A 24,894-nucleotide genomic window follows, 5' to 3' on the forward strand; every position below is an offset into this window, starting at 1 on the left:
TACTTCGTTAAGATGGAAGCACTCGGTCTTCAGCGTATTAATTGAGGCAAAGTCTCCGATAAAGGCAGAGGGTTGGACAAAAGGCAGAGGTCCTCTAGATCACTGCAGCACACATTTGTCTTTGTTGCTGTACTTTCTGCGTCTCATCTCGAGCCCTCGCTCCAGACGCTCATCCTCTTCCAGGGCCCTGAACAGACACCAAATACAGTCAGAGTCAAGAGTGTGTGTGTGTCCGTCCTTCCAAGTATATACTTTGGGCTTTGAGACCTCATAGGGACTACAGTGTCTAAGTCTAATAAATATCTGAAAAGGCTTATTTTATGGGAACATTTTGAATGTTGCACAGTGTACCTTAAAATGTATGACAAATGGCAGCTTGAGCACTGTGACTGTGGGTTTAAATCCTAATTTTATTATATCCCCATAAAGGAATTCTCTGAGGTAAACGTAAATGTGTGTTTGTATGACTGTATGTATGTGTGAATGTCCATTCTCTAATTCACTGAAGCCGACCAGATGGACTCTCACCCTCTTTCTTTCGCATCCATGTCTCGGACCAGTTCGTCACGCTGGTTGACCAGGGACACAAGCTCCTGCAGCAGTAGCTGTTCCCTGTGCTGCTGAGCCTGTGTTTTCTTCCAGTCTGAAAGCACAGTGAAAGAGCATGTGTGAGTATAATTGATGGGACTGCATCTGTGTAAGTAATGTTGAACTTCTGGGCTGATCTCACCTTCTATGGCCATCATGGCTCTAAGCTCTCTAGTGAGCAGCTCAAATCGTCTCTCAAGGTCCTGCTCTTCTTGCCTGTGATGAGAAGAAAATTGCAGCAATTCAGAAATACACAAACAACCTACAGACAAAGAGATGCTATCTGAATTTAAAATGTGATACATCTGTAATGATATACTGAATGATCAGACAACAGAGTCTGTATCTTACAAAAGCTCCAACTGATCTTGTCTCCTGATGAGAGCATTCTTCTTGTTGACCAGAACAAACCACTCCTGAATCAGTCTCTCCTCTTCGTCTCGATCACTCCCTAATAACAGATAATGAAGCCAATAAAAGCTAACAGAACAAAAGAGCACCCCTGGTCCTCATTACACGACAGTTCAAAACGACCATGCATTGTGGTGTTTGAGGACATTACTGCTCATGTAACCTCTGATCGATAAACCCTCTTCGTCTCTTAGTCAGTCATGCATCAGTCATTCTTCCTCATCCCTCTTTCATTCTCTCACCTGTCTCCATTAGATGCCTGAGTCTCCTCTCTACAATGGCAGCTCTGTTGTCAATGTGCTTCTGCTCTGTTTCAAGAGCCTGGAGCTCGCTCAACACGTATTGATTGGTGTCCTGGAGACACTGAACAAAACACGACAGAGAGACGTACATAAACAAACACACAGACACACGCAGAATGGGGTGGACATGTAGAAGGAGGCACATAGACACACATAGATAGATTTTACGTAAACACAGTACAGAAACAGACGGACAAAGATAAGAAAAAGGCAGATTTGTAAAGAGGCCCACGTGGGAGGGATGCAAATGTGGAGAGAGCAAGACAGTGAAGAGGAAATTAAAGCGACATGGGAGACAGGACATGTACAGACATGTACAGTGATCTTTAAGAAACAGGCATAATCAAAAAAAAAAAAATCTTCACTGACCAGTTTATCGTCCTCTACTGGTCTGTTGTCTTTGGTGGCTTCTGTGAATAGAGGCATTCAAAAGGACAAATAAGAATACGCATCACTTCATTAGAAAAGGGCTATATGTGAGAATAACTGTTTTTAAGAGGCAGTTAAGGCCTTGGGAAGACACTCACCTGATTCTGAAGTCGTCTCTCTTGCACTGGTGGAGCCATTCTTCCCATCAACTTCTATCTCACTTTTGGTCTGAAAGTGGAACCAAAGTTACAATGGTGGAGGACCTAGTAATGACGAACTTTATTTTTATATAATTGTTTATTTGTTGTATGTTTGTTTTGTATATACTAAAGTGAAGATACAAAGCAAAACAATATGACAATGTCCACTGCAAGAAGTGCTGTACAAATAAAGTTGCATCAAATTAAAAAAAAAACAAAAAACAAAACTTAAAATCAGCCACTGACATTACACATAAAAAATGAAAGTAAGGAAGGGAGGGGACAAATGACAGAGAGGGTGGCATCCTACCTCAGTGTTTTTGACGCTTTGTTGCTCATGCGAGTCGCTCTCATCGATGGACTCGCTCTTTAAACGTGATCGGCGTTTCTTCACCAGGTCTGCATCCCTCACGTGACTAAAGCCCGATTTGGCAGCGGACGCGTTTGGCCTGGGCGGTGGCACGGGGGTCTGGACACCACCCTCAGTCCCTTTCGCCTCTCCCTCCAGACTTGGTTCACTGCCTCCCTTATCCTCCGCCTTTAGGATGCGCTTTGTCCGTGGAGGTGGGACCAAGTTCCCATTAGGTTTAACAACACCCTGAGTAGCAGTGTCCTCCTCTTTACGTGGCTTGCCATTGGTTTCCAGCGCTATGGCTCCAGCCTGCAGTCTCTCCGCACAGTAGCGGGCAGCCGCGTCCACGTCAGTGGCAGGGCTGGGCTCTGCCACAGCGTAGCTGGACTGGCTGCTGTTGTGTTCAATCTGAAGAACGCTCAGTTCCTGTCCCGTGAAGTGGGAGCGGATTTGACAAAGGTAAGTCATGACGATCAAACGGTCCGGTACAGAGCGAAGTACCATGTCTGAGGGCTCCAACAGTCGGGAAATGCCCAGTGAGGCAAAACCATCAAAAGCCTGTAGGGGGGAGTAGGGTACAGATAACACTGATTGAAAGCACAATAACTGTGGCATAGAGTGCCTATCTAGAGATTCAGTGCATTTATTACACATACACTGCAGCTGAAAAATGGATTTCCTTTGTCATATGATCATTCCATTTAATAATAATAATACAGTTTTCCATATTCTGAGAAAAAACAGAATGAGATAACAAGTCCAGTAATAACAAAATGTTTTAAAAATCTTACCTTTTTATTGTTTGACTTAATATCATAGGGGTCCAGTTGGTTGAAATGACTGGAAGTTAGAAATCATATAAATCAGATGAATGTGTGCTATCCAAACACCATTTATATATTTTTTTAACAGTAAATGTTTTTTTCTCTCTATTAAGCACTTTCAAGGATGTTTAACTCCAATCTAAATTATATTAAACTGCAAATATAAATCATGGCAAATACATCTATACATTATTTAATGCAAAACAGAGATTGAGTTAATGACCATTAGAATGCAGTTATTAGCAAGGGATTAGTATGGTTAGGAAGAAATGCCAGGGCCCCTACATTTTATCAGGATAAAAATGATGCAGGATGGCGCAGAAAGCCAGGCCATTGCGCCAGGACGTGCTGAAATTGGTGACCTTCACGCCTTTATAATCCTTTGTGATTTCCTGGCACCACTCCAGTAAAGACTGACTGGAGTTGACCAGGCAAGGGCTAGGTATAGGACTGGATATCTGTGCAAAGAGAGAAAAAATAGAGGTTGAAATCCTCTCAATCCTAGGTTTACGCCAATGAAACTGTGGTGTGACTGAATGCATCTTAATGCTATTCTAAACATGATGTTCCTAAAAAAAATTATTAGTGACTTGTAGTGCACACCTCCTGCAAAGGTACAGCTGTATCCTTTCCATCTGTTTCATCTACTGCTGGAACCTTTTCCAGAACCACTGCAGGTGGAGGAGTTTTCTTTCTGGTCCGTCTAGGGGCAACTGGTTCCACGGAGGGGCTTTCCTCTTTCACTGCAGTCTGACCACTGTTCTGAGACATCAAGTTGTCTGGACCTGCAGCTGGGGACTGGACATTCTTGGTGGATTTGTCTATACCAGACAGGCTGTGGTGCTGCTTCGTCTCTTGTGTGACACTGGATCTGTGGAGGACAGTAAGTCGAGATATGAAAACATTATCAGGACGGGTCATTTAGCCGCTTTGTCTCAGAGAAATTTTTATAATATACATGGAATACAGAAGAGGCTTTAAGAGAGTTTAAAGATTATTCCACTCCAAAATTCTCATATTTCTAAATACACATATTTTGACAGATTCCTTTGAACAGCAGAAAATTAGTAAAGAGGTTACCTAGTTGGGAGGAAAAAGAGGCATGTTCAAGGAAACTATCCTCAGGCTTGTTTTTGCAACCCCCACCCCATTCAACCACACTGACTTAAATGTTAATACTGTAATTACTACAGAAAACATATCAAACTGATTGACAACACAATCCCCTCAGACATTTTGTGATGATATTAAAGGGAAGTTAATGACAGCATCTTGCCCCTCTGTTCTCATGCAGTAGCTTTTCCTCTGTTACTCATTAAACTTACGATTTCTCCAGGATATCAACTGTTGAATCTACAGCACATTGCAATGGGTTCTCCATTTCTTTTTGAACCTCTTCATCTTTCACAATCTTTAAATCTGGTGCCACATTACCAGCTTGATCCATAGTTTCAGTAATGACACTGTCACTTTGTTTTGATGGAAAATCAGGTGGTGATACATGACTGCTGGACACATCCAAACTATTGCCAAGTGCGTCAACACGTCTTTTGTCCTTGGAGTGAACTTCAGAATCCAAAACCCCATCATTTCTTCCTAAAACTAAAACATCACTTTGATCACCCTCTAATATATCAAATGGTGAACTGCTATTGTTTGCTGACGCAGTTGTGGACTCATTTTGGCTTTCCTCTGGCCCTGGCTCAGACAGGACAGATGTCGACTCTGTATCACCTGATATGGTTTCCTGAGCGTCCACTTGTGACAAGGTATCATATTTCAAAGTCAGTTGAGGAGCTGAAGGCACGCTCTGATCTGACTCTAACACCCTGGCATCCTGGAACGACGTAGTGTCTGACCTCGGTAGCAGGGGGGGTGTTAGGAGGGGGTCAAAGTCTGACGGGGAAGGGTGAAGTCGTTTCCTGATACGAGGAACTGGGACAGACAACTCTGGGACTTCCTCTCCCATTTGGAGAATCTTTGCCAGCAACAGCCTCTCCTCTGAAAGCCCTGTATCGTTTTCACGAGGTGCTTCAGTACTTTTACAGGGTGACTCAGAGTGGTGGGGTTCAGGTTGAGGAGATGGAAGGGGCCATGGGACCACTGAGCTTTTTGGAGAGATGTCTTTTGCAGAAACACCCTTCTCCTCGACTATAACACGCTGACTGTCACTGGCCATTTCTAGGATGCTTTCTGAGGGAACTGTTTCCGTGGTCAGGGCTGAGGAACATTCCTTGTCTTCCTCTGGATGATTCACTTTAACTTTATCATCTAATGACTGGCTCTTGGTAAGCGATCCCTCTGACTTTGATATGCTCGTTTCACTTGTCTGTTTCAGCTTTGTTCCTTTGTCTCCCTCGTTGTTACTCTTACTGTCCACAGTCTCTTCCTGCCGGATTAGTTTTGTGGAAACATTGCTCTTTTTGATGTGTTGCGGCGGAGCGAGATCACTAGAAACACCGACAGGCTCATGGCCAACCTCCTGTAGAGGCACTGGAAATGTTCCCCTCTGGCTGAACAGTGGATTGATGCCTTCATTGATTTCCTGGGAAGGAACTTCTTTTGTCGTGGCATCACCTTGTGAGATTGTCGCACGTTTTGTGTCAGCAGGCTCTAGACACAGAGTTGAACCCACAGACTGAAATTCCTGACACAAAAGGCTGCTAGTAGGGTCAGCAGTTTGTGGTGTTGGTGACATAGGAGATTCCTTGTGGCTGAGAGACAGGGACACCAATATTAACCATTAGAACTAACACCAATATATGTTTCCTACGTACTGCATCAATTTGAACCATTTTTCAGCAAAGCACAGTCTAGGCTACACACTCTACGCACCAAAACCAACCAACACTAAGCTGAAAATAGCACAAGGGCATGCACTCTATGACACCAAACTGAACCAATCCAAATCAACTGACAACATCTAAGACACACAAGATCATTCTTGTGCAAGAATATTCTCCTCACAAGAACATTAAAGCTAACCACATGCAGTTTGTGCTATCCAGAACCGTCATCACCACTTCACACTGCACATGCATATCTCCATTCCTCCAACAAAAATGGCACTAAGGCATATCCCAGTGGCCACTTAACAGTCTACAATGAATACTTCACTGACTTCAATGTCTGATCTAAATGCGAGCACTGAAATACAATGTCCAATCTTGAGAAACCTGATCCCACCAGTGAAGAATATCATTTGAAAAACATGAATCAAAATATCACAGACCATTTCTTGTGCAAGTAGCATAAAAAAAGCCTCTCTCTGCCATGCAGTCAAGTACTGCAGAGAGAGTTTCAAAAGCCTCATGCCCTTACCCTCCATCCATATACAATTCCGCAAGCCACACTGTCCCCAAGTCTTCTTGTCCCTTCTCAAACTCTGGCTCTTCAAGTAGGTCTTCAGACATGATCAGTGGCCTCATATCTTCCCTCCTCTTGCCAGTGGGCTGCACTTTACAGTCTACAACTTCATTTACTGGCAGGGCTTCCTCACCTGTGTTTTTTACCTGGCCCTCTTCATATGCTATTTCATCAAAGTCTACTTCTTTCAGCGGTGGGCAGTTCAGATCAACTTTGTCCTTTTCAACGTGGGATGATACCATTCGCGTAGTGGAAAGGTCTTTCTCCATCTTCAGCACAACTCTTTTACTTCTTAACGCCTCAGCCAGTGCCTTGGACTCCGCGGGTCCTCCCTTGCCTTTCTCCGCCTCCTTAGCAGCCAATCTTAGGCACTCCACCAGAGTCATTGTCAAAGGCTCTGTGGTTGCCAGGATATCTACTTCAGCCTGGTTGGCATCTTGGCACAGCAACGGCTCTGTAATTAATGTTTCCCCCAAAACATTTTCGGTGCTGTGTGCAACTGGACTATCACAAAAAGGTTCAGGTGGGAGGATATTAATCACAGGGTCTTCTGACTCGGAGTCAGCAATATTGTCAGATTCTGCTGGGCTTGGCTGCTGTAGTATGGAGGCCACAGTCTCATAACTGTGGAATGGGAACATTAACAACAAAGTCAGGTTTCCCTCCCAAAATATACTGCAGGCATAGATTGATTTCTTATGAGAAACCTTATTTTGTGATTTCACAAAAAATAAGGTCTTGTCTAAGAAAATGAAACATATCGGAAGTAACTATGTCACATTATGCCTAAATATTTCACCGCCATGAACATGGAGTCACGTGTAAAGAGCTGATGTTAAAAGGTTGCTATTGTATTGAGTACAATGGGCAGCCCAAGTGTCAACAGAAAACCTCTTAACATGCAAATGCTTCTTTACTCTCCGTTCCTTACGATGTGCACCCCACTCTTCAGCCATGCAGGTGCAGAAACAAGTGAAGCTGTGCTGTTCTCCGTTTACGTCTACAACTTACCCTTTGTACAGAACACCAACTATTGTCCTCATGAAGCCCACAGAGGCCTCCTCCTGTTTCTGTTCTTCCACAACTGTCCCCTTTTCTATCCCTGATCCTGTGTCCTGTGTATCAGAAGAAATCTCTGTCCAGTTTTCCACAGCTGAGTCTACTGACTGACCAGAGGCTTCATCCACGCAAACAGCAGGGGAGCCAAACTGACTGTCCACTCCATCCTTGGCAACCGAAGCCGTAACAACAACAGCCTTAACATCAGAGTGATCTGAAGAGTCTCTGTCTATTTCTCTGCTGTTAGAACGGTCTTTACATGTGGTCTCTTCCAGCTTTAGTGTTGCGTCAAAGTGTAGAGGCTTTTTTCTCTGCAAGTCTGTATCTATTTTTTCGTCTTGGATGGAGTCAAAAACAGAGATGTCTTCTGACTTTTCTGACACTGTCTCCTTTTCTGTTGGGCTGTCATGGACATGGATAAGATGAGTGAACAGTTTGTCCTCTGAGGATCCATGCCATAATTCTGACCCATTTTTGCCATCTACTGTAAAGACAACAGATTCCTAAAACCCCAGCAATATGCTGCTGATTTAGTGACAATCATTTTTAGTAAACCGTTTAGCTTCCCTTTGCATAGTTAAACACCACCAAAACATGCTCAGATAAACCACATCACCATTTCATGCCATGCTACAAGGGTTGCAACCCTCTTTGACTTACCCCCTGTCCAGGGTTCCCTTTGCTTGCTCTGACATGCATGTGTTCATCTCCTCATCATCTTTCTCCTTTGTTTTCTCCTCTAAAACAGCCCATAATGGTCTCTCTGCTTCAAATGACACCTCCTCAGGAGAGGAGCTTCTTAAATTGTGCTCCTCAATCTCTAATCTGTCTGACTCATCATTTAACTGTATGTCAGAATTCACTGGCAGAAGACCCTCAAGGTGCAATGAGGCTCTCAAGGATTTATCTCTAGAGGTGTTAATGGGTGAACTATGAGGAAGGATAGACTGTGAGGAAGCTGGTTCAGAGACTGTTGTTTCCACCTCATACTGCTGCTTCATGACAATGGCTTGAGGTGGTTGTGTTTTAATGTCAGTGGAGGTTGACGTCTTTTGAACCTCTATGTAGGCTTTCCTGGAACCCTCTACTTGATTGACTGCTGCTGCTTCAAACTCACATGGCATACTTATGGCTTTGTCTCGTCTGTGAGGCAAAGAATACGGTAATGACATTGGTGTCAGTTTCACATAGCTTTGTGCATTGCTCTTTATCAAAACACATAAGACCTTGACTAAGAAACAGTGTAAATGCATTCACAGGCAATTGAAAGATGCATCCACAATCATGCCCCAACTCTATGGTGTGTTTCAATGCAAGTTCAATAAACAATTAAGCGCCTGCTTGAAAAATGCTCAAGTTTTTTATAAGATATCTCTATCAAACTGATTGGCATTTTTAATACCTTAAATAAGAAGACATGCTTATTATGATTACACATCTCTCAATGGTAACTAAGTAAACCTGAAATGACCTGGGCAGTTTCCCCAACATACACAAACTTTGGTGCCAAATGTTATCATACACACTCATCCTAAGACGTACTACGCAAATTCTGTAACATACAAATTGCAGAACATGCACTGAGGCTGAAGGACCATGTCATTATTTGATTTAGCATACACCACCAGCAGGGAAGAGAGACATACATCTGCTTCTTTGAAACATATCGTCAGCATCAAAAACAGAACTTTCCATTTATAAATCTGCAGATCTTACTTTGAACCGCATGCTCAGTATCTTTCAGCATTTAGTCTGACAGGCAGCAAAAACCCACTGATCAGAATGGGGCTTTAAAATGGAAATGACCACCAAACCGCAATGTCTGCATGTTAACGTGTACAGGGAGAGAATGTCCTCAACCAAAAGTCTGTCTGAAGTTCTAATTTACTCTTTACCTGTTCTTAGCAACTGTCGTAAAAAATGACTTCAACCTTGCTATCTTACCGCACAGACATCGCTATATAGACATGTTTAAATGCATGGGCAACATTTAATCTGGGGTCAAACTACCTGATATTAATCATATCACAGTAACTCTCTCTCCCATTCTTACCCTTTCTCTGGAAGCTCTATTTCATGCCCAACTGTTGGGGCATCACTTTCTTTTTGAATCGTGGCAGGTGATTGTGTTTTGTCTATCTCCTCTCTGAAGGTCTTCTCTGGTTTCTGGTCCTTCCCCTTCTCTTCTAGGGCAGCCCAGAGGGGACATTCCGCTCGGGCCAATGAAACATCTGGATTCTTTTCTGCCTTCAAGACATTGGTTGACTCCACAGTCATCTCCTTTTTGTCTGTCTCACGCCTCAGTGGGACCTGCCCTGAGGCGGTTATGGGTTCAAGGGCTTGGGACTGAGAAGGCGTAAGCTCTTTGGGCGGGTCTACGCTCTTGGAAGCTGCTTTCAAACTCTTGTCTGTGTTTAGTCTATCTGGCACTGGAGGAGACTCTTTGGCTGACACCACTTGATTTGGGCTAAGAGAGGGGCATAGAATTAGAGAGTGTGCATGAGAAAGGTTAAACTACAAAGTGATACGGTAGCCACATAATATTTAAGCAGGAAGAAGACAATGTATAACACATGCATTAAATGTGTCACATGTATTAAACACGGATCACATTCAGAAAAATTAAATGTCATACAATTTGTGGCTATTCATTGAGATTTATCCTGTGCTGTAATTTCATTTCATTGAGGTTCTACTTTCAGTAATGCAGATTTCAGCATCGTGTGCAGAATTTGCATTACATAAAACTACTTTAAGGATTATATAGTTTAGTCAGTTATCACTTCGGCAGGGAGGAAGGAAAGCAGAGTAGTGAGAGAACTTCAGAAGTTTTTTTTTCCCTTTTAGCTTATGTGGTTTGCAACTTATTTCACAAGCAGACTTACCTATTCTTTTTAACACTATCTACATCCTTGGCCTGTTCAACCACAACCCTGGCCTCTTCCTTTGCAGCACCCAGATCTGAGCTCTGCCCAAAGTCAAATTTGAAATCATTGTTTACAGTCACAGAGCGGTCGCTTTGATTTTCAGCCTTGGAAACAGAAACATCACTATTAGCCTGCTTCTTCTTTTCCATTTCCTTAGATGCAAAGATTTCTTCAGCCCAGGGAGGTCTGTTTGCCTTGGGAGATTGCTTTTCCATGGTAACATCTTGGTCACTGGAGGACAGGGTTGAGTTAGGTGAAGTAAATATACTGGGAACTCTTGGTTCTTCAGGGAGCCAGGGAGTTGATGCAGACACATTGTTGATTATTTCTTTATCCTCTTTCGACTTTTTAAGGTCTAGACATGTAGCATTTGTCTCAGTATTAAGCTTTTTCAGTCCCTCTTGAGTGACATGCTCTCTTTCTAATTCAGATTTTGCTTGTATCTCTGGTTCTTCAATGAAGAGTGAAATTTTGGTAGAGCTGGGTGGAACAATCTGCTCCTCTACAGTTTCTTGAATATTTTCCTTTGGCTCAATCAGTGGTGGATTTTCTTTAAGAAATGATGTCTTGTGTGTGAATTTCTCAACTGTATCCTTCGCCTTAAGAGGTGGAGAGGGTGTGTGTCCCACTTCAATGTCCTCTTTCATAAAATCTGGCTCCTCTTCAGCCAAAGGAGGCTTCTCTGCCACAAACACCTCTGAAGTTTTCTTTGGAGATTCTTTATCAGAGATGCACAGTGACGTCACTGGTGAGGGACCAGCTGGCCCTTGGGCAGAGAATGGCCAAGGTGGAGGAAGGGTTGTACCCAGGTTTTCAGATTTAGAGGCTTCAATGGGCTTTTGGCTGGGACCATCAGCAGCTGGGCTGCCCTCTTGTCCAGGACTGAGGAACAGAGATACTTGGTGTCAAAGTTCAAAGGTTGAGGGGAAAAAAATGTTGGCATGGCCACTAAAGCACTTTCGCAAGCAAAAATGGCAAACTCAGCAATTAGAAGCGGTGTCTTCACGAACTGCTGCATTTTGCCAGGCTTCAGTTAGCCACATAAATAGAAATCAGTGAGACAGCTGCAGGCTTACTGAGTTGGGGTCAGGGACATGAGAACTTAAACATTTGCCCAATCCAAAAAGAAACATGCAGCAGATGCAAGTCAGTGACATGCTAAGTTCTTGACTTCCATAAAGCAGCCCAGTTTAAATCCATGCGTTTATTTTTGACTGTTTGAAAACAATGGTGAGAGAGTTCCTATGGTGTAAAATAATGCTTAAACTGCAAATAGCTATAACTGTCATGGATCATTATCAGTAATTGGTAGCTCATTCTCTCTATCACTTGGCTTGCAAAACAGAATTTATTAGCATACTCCAAACAGCACATCCTCTCAACAGGGCATTCTCTGCTTCAACTATGCTGGCACAAAGTTTCCTAGGATCAAGGCAGACAACATGACTGGTACCTCAACAATACCAATATGAACACCTAGCCTGTCTTGAGCCCATTACACAGCAATATGCATTTTAAAAATCATGCCATACACCCAGTGTGACTAAGTGAATCCGTGAAGTACAAGATAGTTTAAGGTAGTTCAAGCTCTTTTCACATTTCATACATTTTTGCTCAAACTTCAGCAGAATTTGAGAACTGGTTTTCACTGGAGCATAAGTGCAATGCAGTACAACTTGGTCAGTAACCTCTAGTAAACAAGAGACACTTTTGTTCCCACTGACAACAGCAGAAAGTAAGATTTTATGCCTAAAAATTGGCAAACATTTTCATTTGGCAGGCCATGCGCAATGTTTCGTGTTCACCCTGACTGGCCACTTTTCAGTGAAGGCAGTACACAGTCAAAGCAGCTGAGAGGCACTGGTCTTGGTACACTCATCTGAAACTCACCGTTTCACAGAACTATCCAATCCAACACTGGGTCCTAGCACTTTCCCCTTTTCTTCAGAGGCAGGGCCCTGAGGTGGAGAAGTACGTTGGTTGGCGATGCTGATGTTGCCAGCAGCACGAGGTGAGCGGTGTGGATCTCCGACACGGACCAGAGTCAGAGGTTGTTTGGCCTCTGTGGCCTGGGATGAGACCGGAGTCTTCTGCTCGGACACTTTTGTGTCTGTCCGTGTCGTGACAAAAACAAAACGGGGTCAGATAAACGACGAGAAAGCCACATCATAAGAACTTAAAGTGATCTTTCCATGTATTATTCACTGACTTCTTAAAATTATAATAACTAACAGGGAGAAACTTATGAATAACTTTGGATGTTTATGTCGCATCTTGGTCGGGATGGTTGTGCAATCACAGGATGTCCGATCACAATATGATCAAATGACTGAAAAGACACTTTGTGCATATCGTCAGGTTCGGAGCAATCTAAGAGGACTCACTTACCCTGAGCAACTGAGCTCGAACAGTCCTCCTCTGTTAGCGTGTTCAGCTGTCTGTGTATCTCTGTAATACATAACAGCGGACAATAGGTTGACTTTTACAACAAGGAAGATTTGAAACGCTGCGCAAGGTTAATATGATAACAGGGAACAGTTATATTACGATAACGATAAGCATGCACGTGTGCACACTGTGTACATGTCCACAGTTAGGCAACTGGGAACTAAAGTCACAGCACCTGGTCCGTTAAAACAATGAGTGATGAACCCACTGTACAACGCAACACAACACTACACAGCGACTGAATTCAACCGCACCTTCTTCATACGGTCTTAACGTGATTACATTTTGGTTAATCAAGTTAATCATTTTGTCAATCATCTGTGTTAGCCGAGCCGTCGTTTAAACGGTTGCTTGTTTTAGCAGCGGACCTAGGTCCGTGGCCGGTTAAGTACCTGACTGAACAGCAGTAGATTGAGGAGCAGCGACAGTGGTGAGAGTGAGAGAAGCGTCAGGAGGTGATACGTCAAGTCTCAGAGCATTCCCAGAAACAGAGGCATGTACCGCTGGGCCAGAGCGCACAGCATCGGGGATAGGGGTGGAGGCATGGGTTTTGGAGAAAGGAGGCAGGCCGTGGAGAGGGGACATGGGGAAAGAAGGACAGAAAGGGGGATGGGAAGGCTCACACAGGGCCTCGAGATCTGGGCTGCTTAGCAAAGGCACAGGTTTTATGGTGTCAGTGAGGGACGGGCAGAAATAGGAGGGAGACAGAGCAGGTGGAAAGTTGTACTGTATATGAGGGGGACTGGACTGAGAGTTAGCTGTGCTCCTTTCAGCCAGGTGCATGGACACTGCAAAAGGCAGACCAAAAAACAAGAAGCAGAGAATGAAAAGAATGATTTAAAGTCTTGATACGAAATGAGCATGGAAAGCATTCTCTCATTGGCAGGAAGGAGCAGCAACTGGCAGAGCAGCAGTGAAACCAACGATGAGAAATTCTCGAGCTTGGTGAATTGGAAGTGTATTTTTGGCTTCCACTGTGTTACGTAACAAGCAGTACCTTCATAAAATAAACTGAACAGTCTGACTCATGCTTCACTCATACTTTCTTGATCAGATCACCAGTTATACATGCAGTAAAACCCATGCATAGCAGTGCTAAGTGGCCACTGCGTCTCTGTACCTGGCGTGGGGCCAGAGGGCTGGGTCTGGGTGTCAGGGGTACTGAGACCAGGTGGAGGGGCTGGAAAGGGAGAAATGGGTCGAACAACAGAGACAATCTTGGGCTCAAAGACATTTGGATTGGTTGTACCAAAGGACTCTAATACAAAGCAAAAGGGAGAGAGACACAGCAAGAATAAGAGGGTGTTAAGAGAGTGTGTGGAAATAGGATAGATATAACCGGACATGAAAAAATAATGGACTGTGTGCTTACAGGAAGTAAACGTGCCAACTTCTCCAAAAGTTCTCTTGTGTCATCATACATAACTAATCAAAGTTTAATATTATTGCTATCTGCTGATAAGACCGAGGTGTTTCTACTGACGGATTATACTGGCATTTTGTATTTTCACTATTATGCTTAATTAAGCCATTATTCTCCAATCTATTCTACTCAAGTCTAGTGCAGACTGGCAGGTCACCCTGTACCGGTCATACTGGTCTCTGAGCATACTGGTCTCAGTCACGCACACATACAAATATCACTCACACATTCACTCACACACGCTTACACAGCTACTCTCCATATGTCACAACTCTCTCTCTCTCACTCTCTCTCTTGTCTGTCACCCTGGATATATGCTGTAAATCTTGTGCTGATGTTCTATATGTGGGCTGTTTAGAAGGAAACCAAGCTATAATAATATCAGCACTACTCTATCGGAACAGCATGCCCTTTACGTGTACCTTTTGATGGTGCAGCGGGGGGAGAGGAAGGTTGAGGAAAGGATAGAGTTGAGGATTTAGAGAGTTTGAGCAAGGGAAGGTCTGGGGCCACTTCAGCATCCACAGGGGACCCTGACTCCACAACACGGCTAATTTGGGCGTCCAAGGCCTTCCTTGGAAAAGATACAGGTGCTGGGGGGAAAAAAAGAGGAATACAGGAAGCAAAGAGAAGGGAATACAGGAGAATGTAACAGAAGAATATAACAGTTATACAGAAGAATTGAATGAGAACTGAATGTTTTGAAATGGGACTTATGGGGACACATGAGATTAGTAGCTGACTGGAGAAGTAATGGTGTATAAGTAAAAATGTACCAAAGCTAATCCTACAACCTTTCATTAAAAAAAAAAAAAAAAAATTGTGTCGGTCTCTATATTTTTAAAGGGATGTGCACAGCAGCTAATTTGACATGTTTTCTGGTCAGAAAATACCGTCATGACATCCCTTCAAAAACAATGGAAAGTCTGAACTTTCTCTAAGGCTGAGGCATTTTTTTCCCCTTGTGATTGGACATGGGGCCATCCAGCCCTGTCAGTGTCACAGTAATGAGTCACCAGTAGCAATAAATAAATAAATAAATAAATAAAAGGCCTTTGGCATGAGAACATCTGCTATTGGCCCTAGGCGCGTGAATCATGTCTGCCTGCCACATGCATCAACTGCTAGTACCTGAGCCAGGAGAGGGTTGGAAGATTTTGGGCAGTGACGGAGGGAGGGTACCAGTAAAACCAGGCCCAGAGGGGGGTGTGGGTGCTACCTCCTGCTGAGCAGGGGCGGCAGAGCGTGCGTGCCTGGAGCGAGCGCCAGGGACGGGGCGGGGGCTAGGTGGGGTGGGCAGGGGAGGTCGTGACTGCAGATCAGGGTTAGAGACAGCGCCAGCAGGGCGGGGAGGGACACCAGTACCACTCCTTTCCTTCCCACTGGCTAAGGGATGAAGATCAAGAAAAAGGGGAGAAAGGGAGCAAGGACCAAAGAGAGAGAGAGAGAGAAAGAAAGAAAGAAAGAAAGAAAGAAAGAAAGAAAGAAAGAAAGAAAGAAAGAAAGGGAGAGTCGAGAGATGAAGTGATGGACGGATGAGTGACAAGGAAGAAATATGAATGAAGACGCATGCATCCAGTCTGACAGGATGAGATGAAACAACAGAATTTCATAAATCAGATACACATTTTGACAAAGCGAAAATAATCAGTATAACAGTACTTAACTTTAGCAGTGGTTATGGTTTGGGAAAGCAGAACGTTATACCGAAAGAGATTTCTGTTTGTAACTTTATATAACTAGACTATATCTTGGCATGACTGTATCTGACTTAACAGGTGTAGGGTTGTCAAAAAATCCTCCATTTAATGCGATATCACAGAGGATTCTGTTCGGATGATCCTTGGATATGCTTAAATTAAGAAATGTGACCATGAATGGAGGGATTGTGACTGATGTTCATATGACAAAATGCCAAAAGAGTGATGGGGGAGAGACATATTGTTAATCAGAGGGGAGGGATTTCAGAGGGAGAGAGGGAGAGAGAGGGAATACCTATAGCCGAGGGGTTCTTTACCACCACAGCTTTCTTTTCCGGATTGCGCCCCGGTCGAACAGGGGGTGAAGGCGCTGACGAGAAACCAGAGAGAAAAAGCAAAGAGAGAAAGGAGAAAGCAGATGGATAAAAGCAAGAGGCATGTGATACAGGGGGGAAAAAAAGGGCAAAGATAAACAAGAACAAAGAACAGATAAAGAAAAGAACAGATGTACGCCATAGCTGTGGAAAACAAAATACAAGCCCTGAGGAGCATAGAAAAAGTGACTAGACATGAAACGTGTTTAAAAGAAAGTGTTTCATACGTGGTACCTGAAAATGCCGTGCTGAGACTGGCTCCAGCGCTGGATCTCTTGTCTTCGTCCTCGTCGCTCTCGTTAAAGTCATCCAGATTCCCAATGTCTGTGGGTTTAACACTCATCAGGCTGGCCACACTCTGCATGTCCTCATCCCTGTGACAACACACACACAGTGGCAGTGAATTCTAGAACATTCTCTAAGCCTCATATACAACTGTATAACTATGTAAAACAGTGTAGCCAGTGAATTGTGTCTGGTACAGTGACACAGTTATACAGATTATCCTCAGAAAACTTAGTGTCCTTATGGTGTCCTTATTCTAGACTATTCTCTAAGCCTCATATACAACTATATATGTAAAACAGTGTAGCAAATGAATTGTATCTGGTGCAGTAACGCAGTTATATAGATTATCCTAAGAAAAATCAGTGTCCTTATGGTTCAAGACACAGTAAGGATTTATCACATAATGGACTCACGTGGCTTTTCCTTCTCTGAGGAACACACAGGACAGAGAGAGCTTCAGAGTAGCCTCCACCACCTTGACTGACAGCGGCTTCAGTTTCAGGGTTAAGTCTGTCTGAGTTGGCATGGCGCTGGCAAACTTTTTCATGTTTATGTCCACTGATGCCAGCACTTTGCGATGACCCTTTGTCTCCTGTAGAGGGCATTAATGAGTAGTTTCAGAGAAAGGCTTGTTCGTCTGCTTTTTTTGTCAGTTAATCAAGTTAGTTAGTTAAGTTAGTTCAGTAATTAATTAGTGTGGTTAGTGTAATGTCCCAGTTTTGTACAACTACTTATTTTCCGTACAGCTATTCACAAGACTTGGAACTCACAAAGCAGCCAGACAAATGAACACTGATACATCTAGCCCTGATACTTATTTTTCACAATTTCCAGCCAGGGGAGCCAGTCATGAACATTTTGAAGTCAAAGCTCAATATCATGTTAATGAAAAGTTTTAAAGTTCAAAGTTCAAGTTTATTTACAGCCCAATATCACTACTTAAAGTCTCAAAGGGCTTTACACGCCCACAACAAACAAAGCAGTTTAATTCAATTTAATTCAATTTAACAAACTAAAGCATTGTAGCAGCTATATGACATATGCTACTGGGTGCCACAGTGTCAGTCTCCACAATTTGTTTAAGACTGACAGTTACACGCTTACATTCTCAATGACAAATGTCCAGTCTTTGTCCTCAAACTCATCCGCATGAGGATCCTGAGGAATGAAAATGAAAAATACATTCAGCAGTTCATCATGACAAAAAAAAAAAAATAATAAAAAAGGAACCAAAAGACTTTTTTTAAAAAGTAGGCTACAGAAACTAAACTAGTATTCATAAATCAATATCAGAGAACTCAACCAAAATCCATTTATTGGGTTCCTCAGAACAAAACCAGCACACCACAAGGCAGTAAAACCATCATAGAAACAGAAAAAAAAAGATGTCAGTATGAATGTAAACATATCCATTTTACAGCTAACTTGGTTCCTACCTTAAAGAGTGTGACTGCGATGTCAACATTTTCAGGAACAGGCCACAACACCATACCCCTGTAGGGGTTTTTAATCCCTGGCTGCCATCCATGAAGCTTGTGGTGGAAATTAGGGGAAATTTCAGTTAAAATAAAGACACGTTGTGCAGAGTTAAAACATCAGGAAAAGTACCTAGAGAGTCTGCTCTGCTTACAATGGCCTAACAACCACAGAACAGAGAATCCAGTCATAGGGAGTAAACAGCTAGGCTGGTATAAGCAGCATTTTTTTGGAAGAGATAACTTGTCAAATTTTTGATTCTTTAAATATGAAAAATGTCTGTTATTAAAATGAATTAAAGACAGGAGAGTCAATCACACTGGGTCGAAAAAGAAAAACCCCAGCTCAATGTTTAGATTTAAGAGAGGTTCAGGAAAACATTTTAGTTTCCTCATTTTGCTGTGTAGGGCTTGTTCAGAAGGTTTAAGGAACTGAGTAGTGTGACAAAATGTAATTTGCTGTTAGAGAGTGACAGTTTATAACAAAGAAAATAAAAACCGATAATATAATTCTGTTCAGAATTAATCACATAAAAGTTAAGATACCTTGGAACAGATGCGTCTGTTTCTTCTCGTCCATACCACTCTCAGTTTGTCTGGCTGCCTGCGAACCCACAAGACAGATATTATGTCAGACCAGACAATTAGAAACAGACTGTTTGTCAGGTTCTCTCCTCAAGGGGCCCTGACCTCTTGCTTTTGCTAACCCCCCCGGCTTGCTTGATTCAGCACATCAAACATATCAAATGGATGGTCTGTTAAATAAGATATTCCAGGGCAGTGACAGAACAATAATATGAACTCATAGACAACAGCATATAATATTACATATAGCAAAGTTTAAATGGATTCACCTCTCTCTCTCACATTATAGTCTTACCAACCATAGGCTTCTTATTTGGTAAAACAAAGCACATGGAACTGTTTATGTGGTACAAACTCTCAAGCATTTTAATTCTACCCTGGTACACCTGTGTGTATAACAAGCGCAGGAAATGATAGAAATCTAGTGAAACTCCCTTGTGTTATTACAGAGAGGAACAGCTATAAACACAGCCATGCCCTCACTGTACACCATTTAGAAACAAGACCACGTTTCTCAAAACTGGCCCTTAAAAAGGGTAACGTCAAGCTTTCCATACGAACAAAAAAAAAAACAATGCAAGAATACGATATTAATTAGACTTGATAGACAAAAAATGAGAGGGTGGTCGTGTTACTCTACATGCACACGCAAACACAGAACGCAGCAAACAAATAAAGAGGTATTATGAATAAACAAAACTGCAAAGGGTTGTTGACAGCTAAAGCAAACATTCTTCGCTGTTTAAGGATGTACTGGGCGGGCGTTTTTAGCATAAAAATGATCCAGAAGACAATGTCAACAAGTTACACCACAAATGGAAGGTTTAAATGAACCTTGTATTTGCGACGAAGCACAGTTCATTCACCATGGCAGCACATACACTGTTATCATGAATCCCCTTCAGTGAGACACACATTTTAAAGGTGTTACACTAACACTAGGAATAGGAATGCGGTAAATACTAGCACTGACACTGGAGTTATAATCTTCAAATAATGCTATTAGATATGTCAGTCATAACGTCCCGTCAAATGATACTGAAATATGGTGATGCTACACAATAAGGCATGTTACATACAAGTTGCAAGACAGCTAAAAGTTTTTCGCCAAGCCAGCAGAGAATCGACTAAGTTGTGAAACGGGTGAAATTTCGGAAGTTATTTTTTCCTCTGAGGTTATTAAGAAACTGAAGAATAACCCACAGGTTTTACAATGTGATTTTGAGCCATAAATGTACACAATATACTGAACTCTCGTCACTGTTTTGGAATACCTGTTTTCTCAAACAGCTGAAGGAAAACTGCCCTTTTGCTGTGAATTGTTCGGATATGGGCCCATTGTGTACCTATATGGGTGAAATTCTGACCTCATTACCACAACAAGAATTGGAGGAAACCCTCTTGTGTCACGTGACTAAAATGTTTTCAGCTTTGATTTTTAGACTCACGCTCCCATTACTCCTACCTCCCAGTGTTTTCTCTTTGGTTTTCTGAGAGTCCTAAGTAGCCTAGATATACACTGGAATGAATGAGAAGAAAAACCCCCTTAGAGGGAGAGGAGAGTACCGCGTTTGCAATAGAGTAAGACACTTTCATGTAGAGTGGCGATGTAAGTGAGCCGCGGTCTCTCCATTAATTTGTTCGAAAGAAAGAAATTTTTCGAATGTCTCTTCTGATTGTTTGTTTTGACAGTGATGCTCCATGTTGCCGGGCGATGCCAGAACTGAATTTAGTGAAAGGCTTTGTGTTGTCAACCATGGCCAAACAGCTGTGTACAAACAGCCTCAAGAGAGACCAGGGCTTTCTCAAGTTACAACCTGGTAACAGCAACAGAACAGATCAGAGCAGAGGGGCAAACTGGGTGGGGATAGGGAATTGTGGATGTAATGGAGGTGGACATAAAAATAGATGGGCAGCTGGTTGGCAAACCTATTTCTCTCTCACACACACTCTCTCACACACGCACACACAGGCATACAAACACAGGCACACACAGTTCAAGCAGCACTGGGCAAAATTGACCCAGATGAAAACAACCGCTGTGCTGCGTCATGTCTCAGCTGTCATAAAATACTATCACCATGAACAACTACGGACTGAGGTCAGAGAAGACTTTGACACACCTAAAGCAGAATGTGAATCAAGGTTTGATCAAAGCTAACACAAAAAGACCGTTTGATGGTGAGGAACCCATTTCAAGTGGGGGGCGAACTCTTGTTCAATGTAGTTCTTAAGGAGTGTTAACGATATAGCATCAGCATTGTAAAGTACACTAGACAGTTGAGGGATATCAAAGGAATGCTGTTGTAACACGACATGGATACGTCACAGTACACTGGTCCATGGGACATTTGGTGATAACGATAACTACAATGCCATAACATCTTGGTTTACCATTAACTAGACATTCTATAGCCGTGTCCATGTTTCGAATTATCTATTTAGCGTCTAAATAAGCTAAATAAGATTTCCAGCCTCTAAATTCGCAGTTGAATCCATTCATAATCTCTCTGTGCTTAAGTGACATTATTTCCGTCATGAGTACAAATAAGAGATTTAATTGTTTCGTACTGGATGAGGCTCATGTGAAATTTCGTGGTTGGAATCAGATCTTGGCTAACTCCGTCTTGTGTAACAGATCGACTCGGGTGTACGAGAATAATGAAGTTTCCTTGAAAAGGCAGAGAGCTTCAGTCACCAAAGGACATGCTTAAACATGTGACATCCCCAGAAAAGACTGAATAATTTATCAGTTCCTCCACATGACACACACTGTGAAATGCCTCCACGAAGTACTCGCTGCAATTAGAGATAGGCATTGCTTTAAGTGTCATCCTATGATAAATCTGTAAGTTCATCAGTGCAATCTACACCATCCAAGGGGCTTTTATTAACTGATCACATTTCTCAGTGAATAACTCAGTGATAAAGCCAATCATGTCATTCAGGCCTAAGGTTAAAGAAGAGAGGTAGAGAAGAAAAGTTTACAGTGTTACTGGTTTCACGGACTCAGCAGGCCTCAGGCAGGGTCAAACAACGTGCGTATGTTTTGTGAATCAGTCATCAGCTTGCTATACATCACAAAACGCTGAGATAATGAGATTACATTTAGTTAATAATAGTAATAATAATAATAATCATGATAATAATAATAAAAATACACATATATGTAAAGGGAGTTTAAATCTTCATTGATTAAATATGTTGTGGTATTGGTGTAATCACTAATTGCTACTGTAGTCACTCAAACATGGCCTCATGACGCGTGACATGAAGGAATCAACCTAACGCAGTCATAGAAACGGGTCACTTTAAACATAAATACACAAATTACATCGTTAGCATCCTATTATTCTACAGTGCCGTTAGCAACGTAGGGGTAGAGAAAATAATGGAAATGTCAGTCAAACTTAACAGTCCTTAGATTTTAACTTTGAGTGGGTGAGCAGTCCGTCACACATGTCATATAACCTATCCCTTAGTGGAACAAAATAAATATTATCTGTAGTAAATATATCAATAATTTGCGATGCATTCTGTCTTTACACAGTATTGATAATCAAATCAATGCGGAAGTGCTATTACATGAATATGAAAGTTACTCCGCAGATGATATACAGGTAGTTGACCGCGTCTTTCCGTGATCTGTCACTTGGCTAGTCAATACATCTCACGTTTTGGACAAGATTCCGATTAAACAGAGCATTTTGACTCCCCGTTTACACCGTTAAAACTCCACGTGAAAACAGTGAGACAAGCTGTGTCCGCGTGATAATGTTTTCGTATGGAGAAACGCCCTTAACAAGCGAAATGCATGTTCAGGAAACGACTTTGGGTTAACGGATCTTTTGAAACGACAAATAACATTAAATGTTTACTCACCACTTCTTTGTGCACTCCAAAATAAGTTCTTGATAAGACGCAACAAACTGAAATTTAGAGGCTTTTTTGCCAACTCGTTGTAGTCTCTTCCACACCGAAGTCATTCTTACTTTAGTTTAAATATGAAGATGTCAAGCGCATGCAAAGATATCTTATCATCCACGCCTGAAACGTGGTGGCAGGTAGTGTATAAAGTTCCAACAACTGAGATCAAAAAACTGACTTGAAGAATGTAATGCTGTCACAGGAGACCATTTCTTTGGTCAAATCTGGTACACGTTGAGCGAGTTAGGTCCGACCGAACTGTCGCCATCCTCCTGAAGTGCAAGAACAGCCATGTACGGAAACTGCACAGCTTACAAGAGGAACCGAATCTGCTTCAGCATTTAGATTGAAAATTTTACAGGTCATGAACTGAAAAGTTCACGTCTCCAAATTGTTCGCCGTGATAATGTGGAAAAAATGTACCGTAATAGACACGAAATAAGAATAAATAAGAAGAATCAAAGTGATTAAAGCAAAAGTATGTCATCCGTCCAAACAACTCAGTTAATTTCCATTTATGAAAACTCCGGCTTTAACTAAATATTACAGTGCCAGAAAACAGTGAGTGTCTAAGCGATATGAGATAGGCTGGGAGAGGCATGCAAAGCGTCAGTGTATGATGCTGCATTTATGCAAAGTCCTCTTCTGATCCGCATGATATCGGTAGTTAGAGCGGTAGCGGCAAATAGGCTACTGTGAGTGTTGCTTATTGTGTGCTAGATGGACTGTCATGTGTAACCATGTCATACGTTTTGCTGTGAGAAGAAAGTAAGACCAAAGAGACCCAGCATAGTGTATCTGATAACATAATACAGTTCTTTATTCCGCCAACACCACGGATATCATCATCATGATCATCATCATCATCACTGTCTCACCAAACACAGATTATAAAACAGACAGTAGCAGCTAACTTACAGAATTCATTGTCTGGTGCTATGGCTAGAGTCTACTACCTTGTGGCTGTGGACTACATCGGATGGCAAAAGTTATATATTTTATTGTTTGCTTTGTACATACTGGTGTTCTGAAAAACTCCATGATGCATTCAGAAGAAAAATGAAGGGACTTCACTCCCCTTAAGAACCCGGTCCTCGATCACAGTGGTTATTTTTAGGTGGTGGAGTCGTAGGGACTTTTCTACTTACAGTGTGCCTATTTTAGAGGGACAAGGATGGAGGTTATGGATGGACAAGAGCAGCTGGGGGTTTTGGGAGATGGGGGCTGAGGCTATAGTAGGAAAGGGGGGGAATAACACAGGCATGGTTCAGCGATTGACCTACAATCCAAATTAGTTCACCTACTGCCACTGCTATCTCTCCTTCCTTTTCTTTCCCTCTTCCAAACGGTCTGTTTTACCCCCATGCTGACATATCTTAAAATGTCTGAAGCCTCAAAGGGACTAAAAAGAAAACATACAATATAGGCTGCCAGTGACAGATTTAATGATTTGTTTTCTTGATAAAAAAAAAAAAAGATATTAAGTAAGCAAGACTGGAGTGCTACAATCACTTTTTATGTAATAACACTATATTAAATATGTATTTTTGATTATAAATGATTATGTACTGGATTAAGCCTAGAAATTTTAATTGAAAAAGAAAAAAAAAAACGAAGAATAGTTCAGGTCTCATCATTTTCCATTTGCAAACTTACTGAAGTGATGTTTCAGTATTTCTTTCCAAACGTGTGCTGACTGTCAAATGAGTGGCAGTAGGAGCTAGAGTTTCCAAACTCAGCCTCTCCCAAACTTCTCCAATGCCAGTGAAAGGTGGAGCCTGTGGGTGCAGTTAGTACGTAAGTCATGACTTAACATGTGGTTTACTCTTACTCACCGGATGAAGCTGTGAATAGCTTACTGTTCTTTGGATTTACAGTCTCAGAGCATGTCTAATCAGATGTCTAGACCTCAAAACACCTAGATCTGAGTTCCTTAGAACCTAGATGACAAACATCAAAACAGATTACATCTCAGTGACTGCCCTCTGTATCATAAACTGTTATTGATGCCAGAATGACGAGCTTGAGACTCTCCCTCAGGACAGATGACATTTTATAACAAAAATAAACAACCTTTAGCAGACAGAGGAAAGTCTAGTTGTTGATATATCTTAGACATTTTTTGATGATGCGCTGCAGTGAACAGATGGTTGTGCCATTCATCAGACAAATGGACCATTGAGGACATAAGAGATGATCTGCCAAGTTGCAAACTCTTGTAGTCTCTCTCTCTCTCTCTCTCTCTCTCTCTCTCTCTCTCTCTCTCTCTTTTCCCT

At 42.2% G+C, this 24,894-nt stretch overlaps 1 protein-coding gene across 1 annotated transcript; it reads right to left on the minus strand.

The window, feature by feature from the left end:
• Nucleotides 1-99: 99 nt before the first annotated feature.
• On the minus strand, nt 100-22,714 carry ehbp1l1b (EH domain binding protein 1-like 1b). The gene is made up of 19 exons (XM_030792585.1): nt 22,574-22,714; nt 18,653-18,710; nt 18,068-18,163; nt 17,736-17,789; nt 17,045-17,223; nt 16,578-16,717; nt 12,787-12,846; nt 12,289-12,508; nt 3,650-3,917; nt 3,332-3,504; nt 3,014-3,062; nt 2,181-2,780; nt 1,829-1,898; nt 1,671-1,711; nt 1,242-1,362; nt 940-1,039; nt 731-804; nt 529-643; nt 100-187 (listed from the first exon to the last, which is right to left on the minus strand). Exons 1-19 carry the CDS (start codon nt 22,675-22,677, stop codon nt 100-102), a joined length of 2,610 nt encoding a protein of 869 aa, XP_030648445.1. The 5' UTR covers nt 22,678-22,714.
• Nucleotides 22,715-24,894: the final 2,180 nt, after the last annotated feature.

Source organism: Chanos chanos, chromosome 15 (assembly GCF_902362185.1).
Source record: "Chanos chanos chromosome 15, fChaCha1.1, whole genome shotgun sequence".
Classification (NCBI taxonomy): domain Eukaryota; kingdom Metazoa; phylum Chordata; class Actinopteri; order Gonorynchiformes; family Chanidae; genus Chanos; species Chanos chanos.

Excerpts from the sequence above, each read along its gene's own strand:
- ehbp1l1b (XM_030792585.1), bottom strand. The coding sequence starts at position 22,677 with ATGACTTCGGTGTGGAAGAGACTACAACGAGTTGGCAAAAAAGCCTCT. Across the intron at positions 3,918-12,288 it reads TTGGATAGTTCTGTGAAACG|ATCCAGTGTCACACAAGAGA; the intron begins GTGAGTTTCAGA and ends TGTCCTCCACAG. Across the intron at positions 3,505-3,649 it reads CAGCTGTACCTTTGCAGGAG|ATATCCAGTCCTATACCTAG; the intron begins GTGTGCACTACA and ends CTCTTTGCACAG.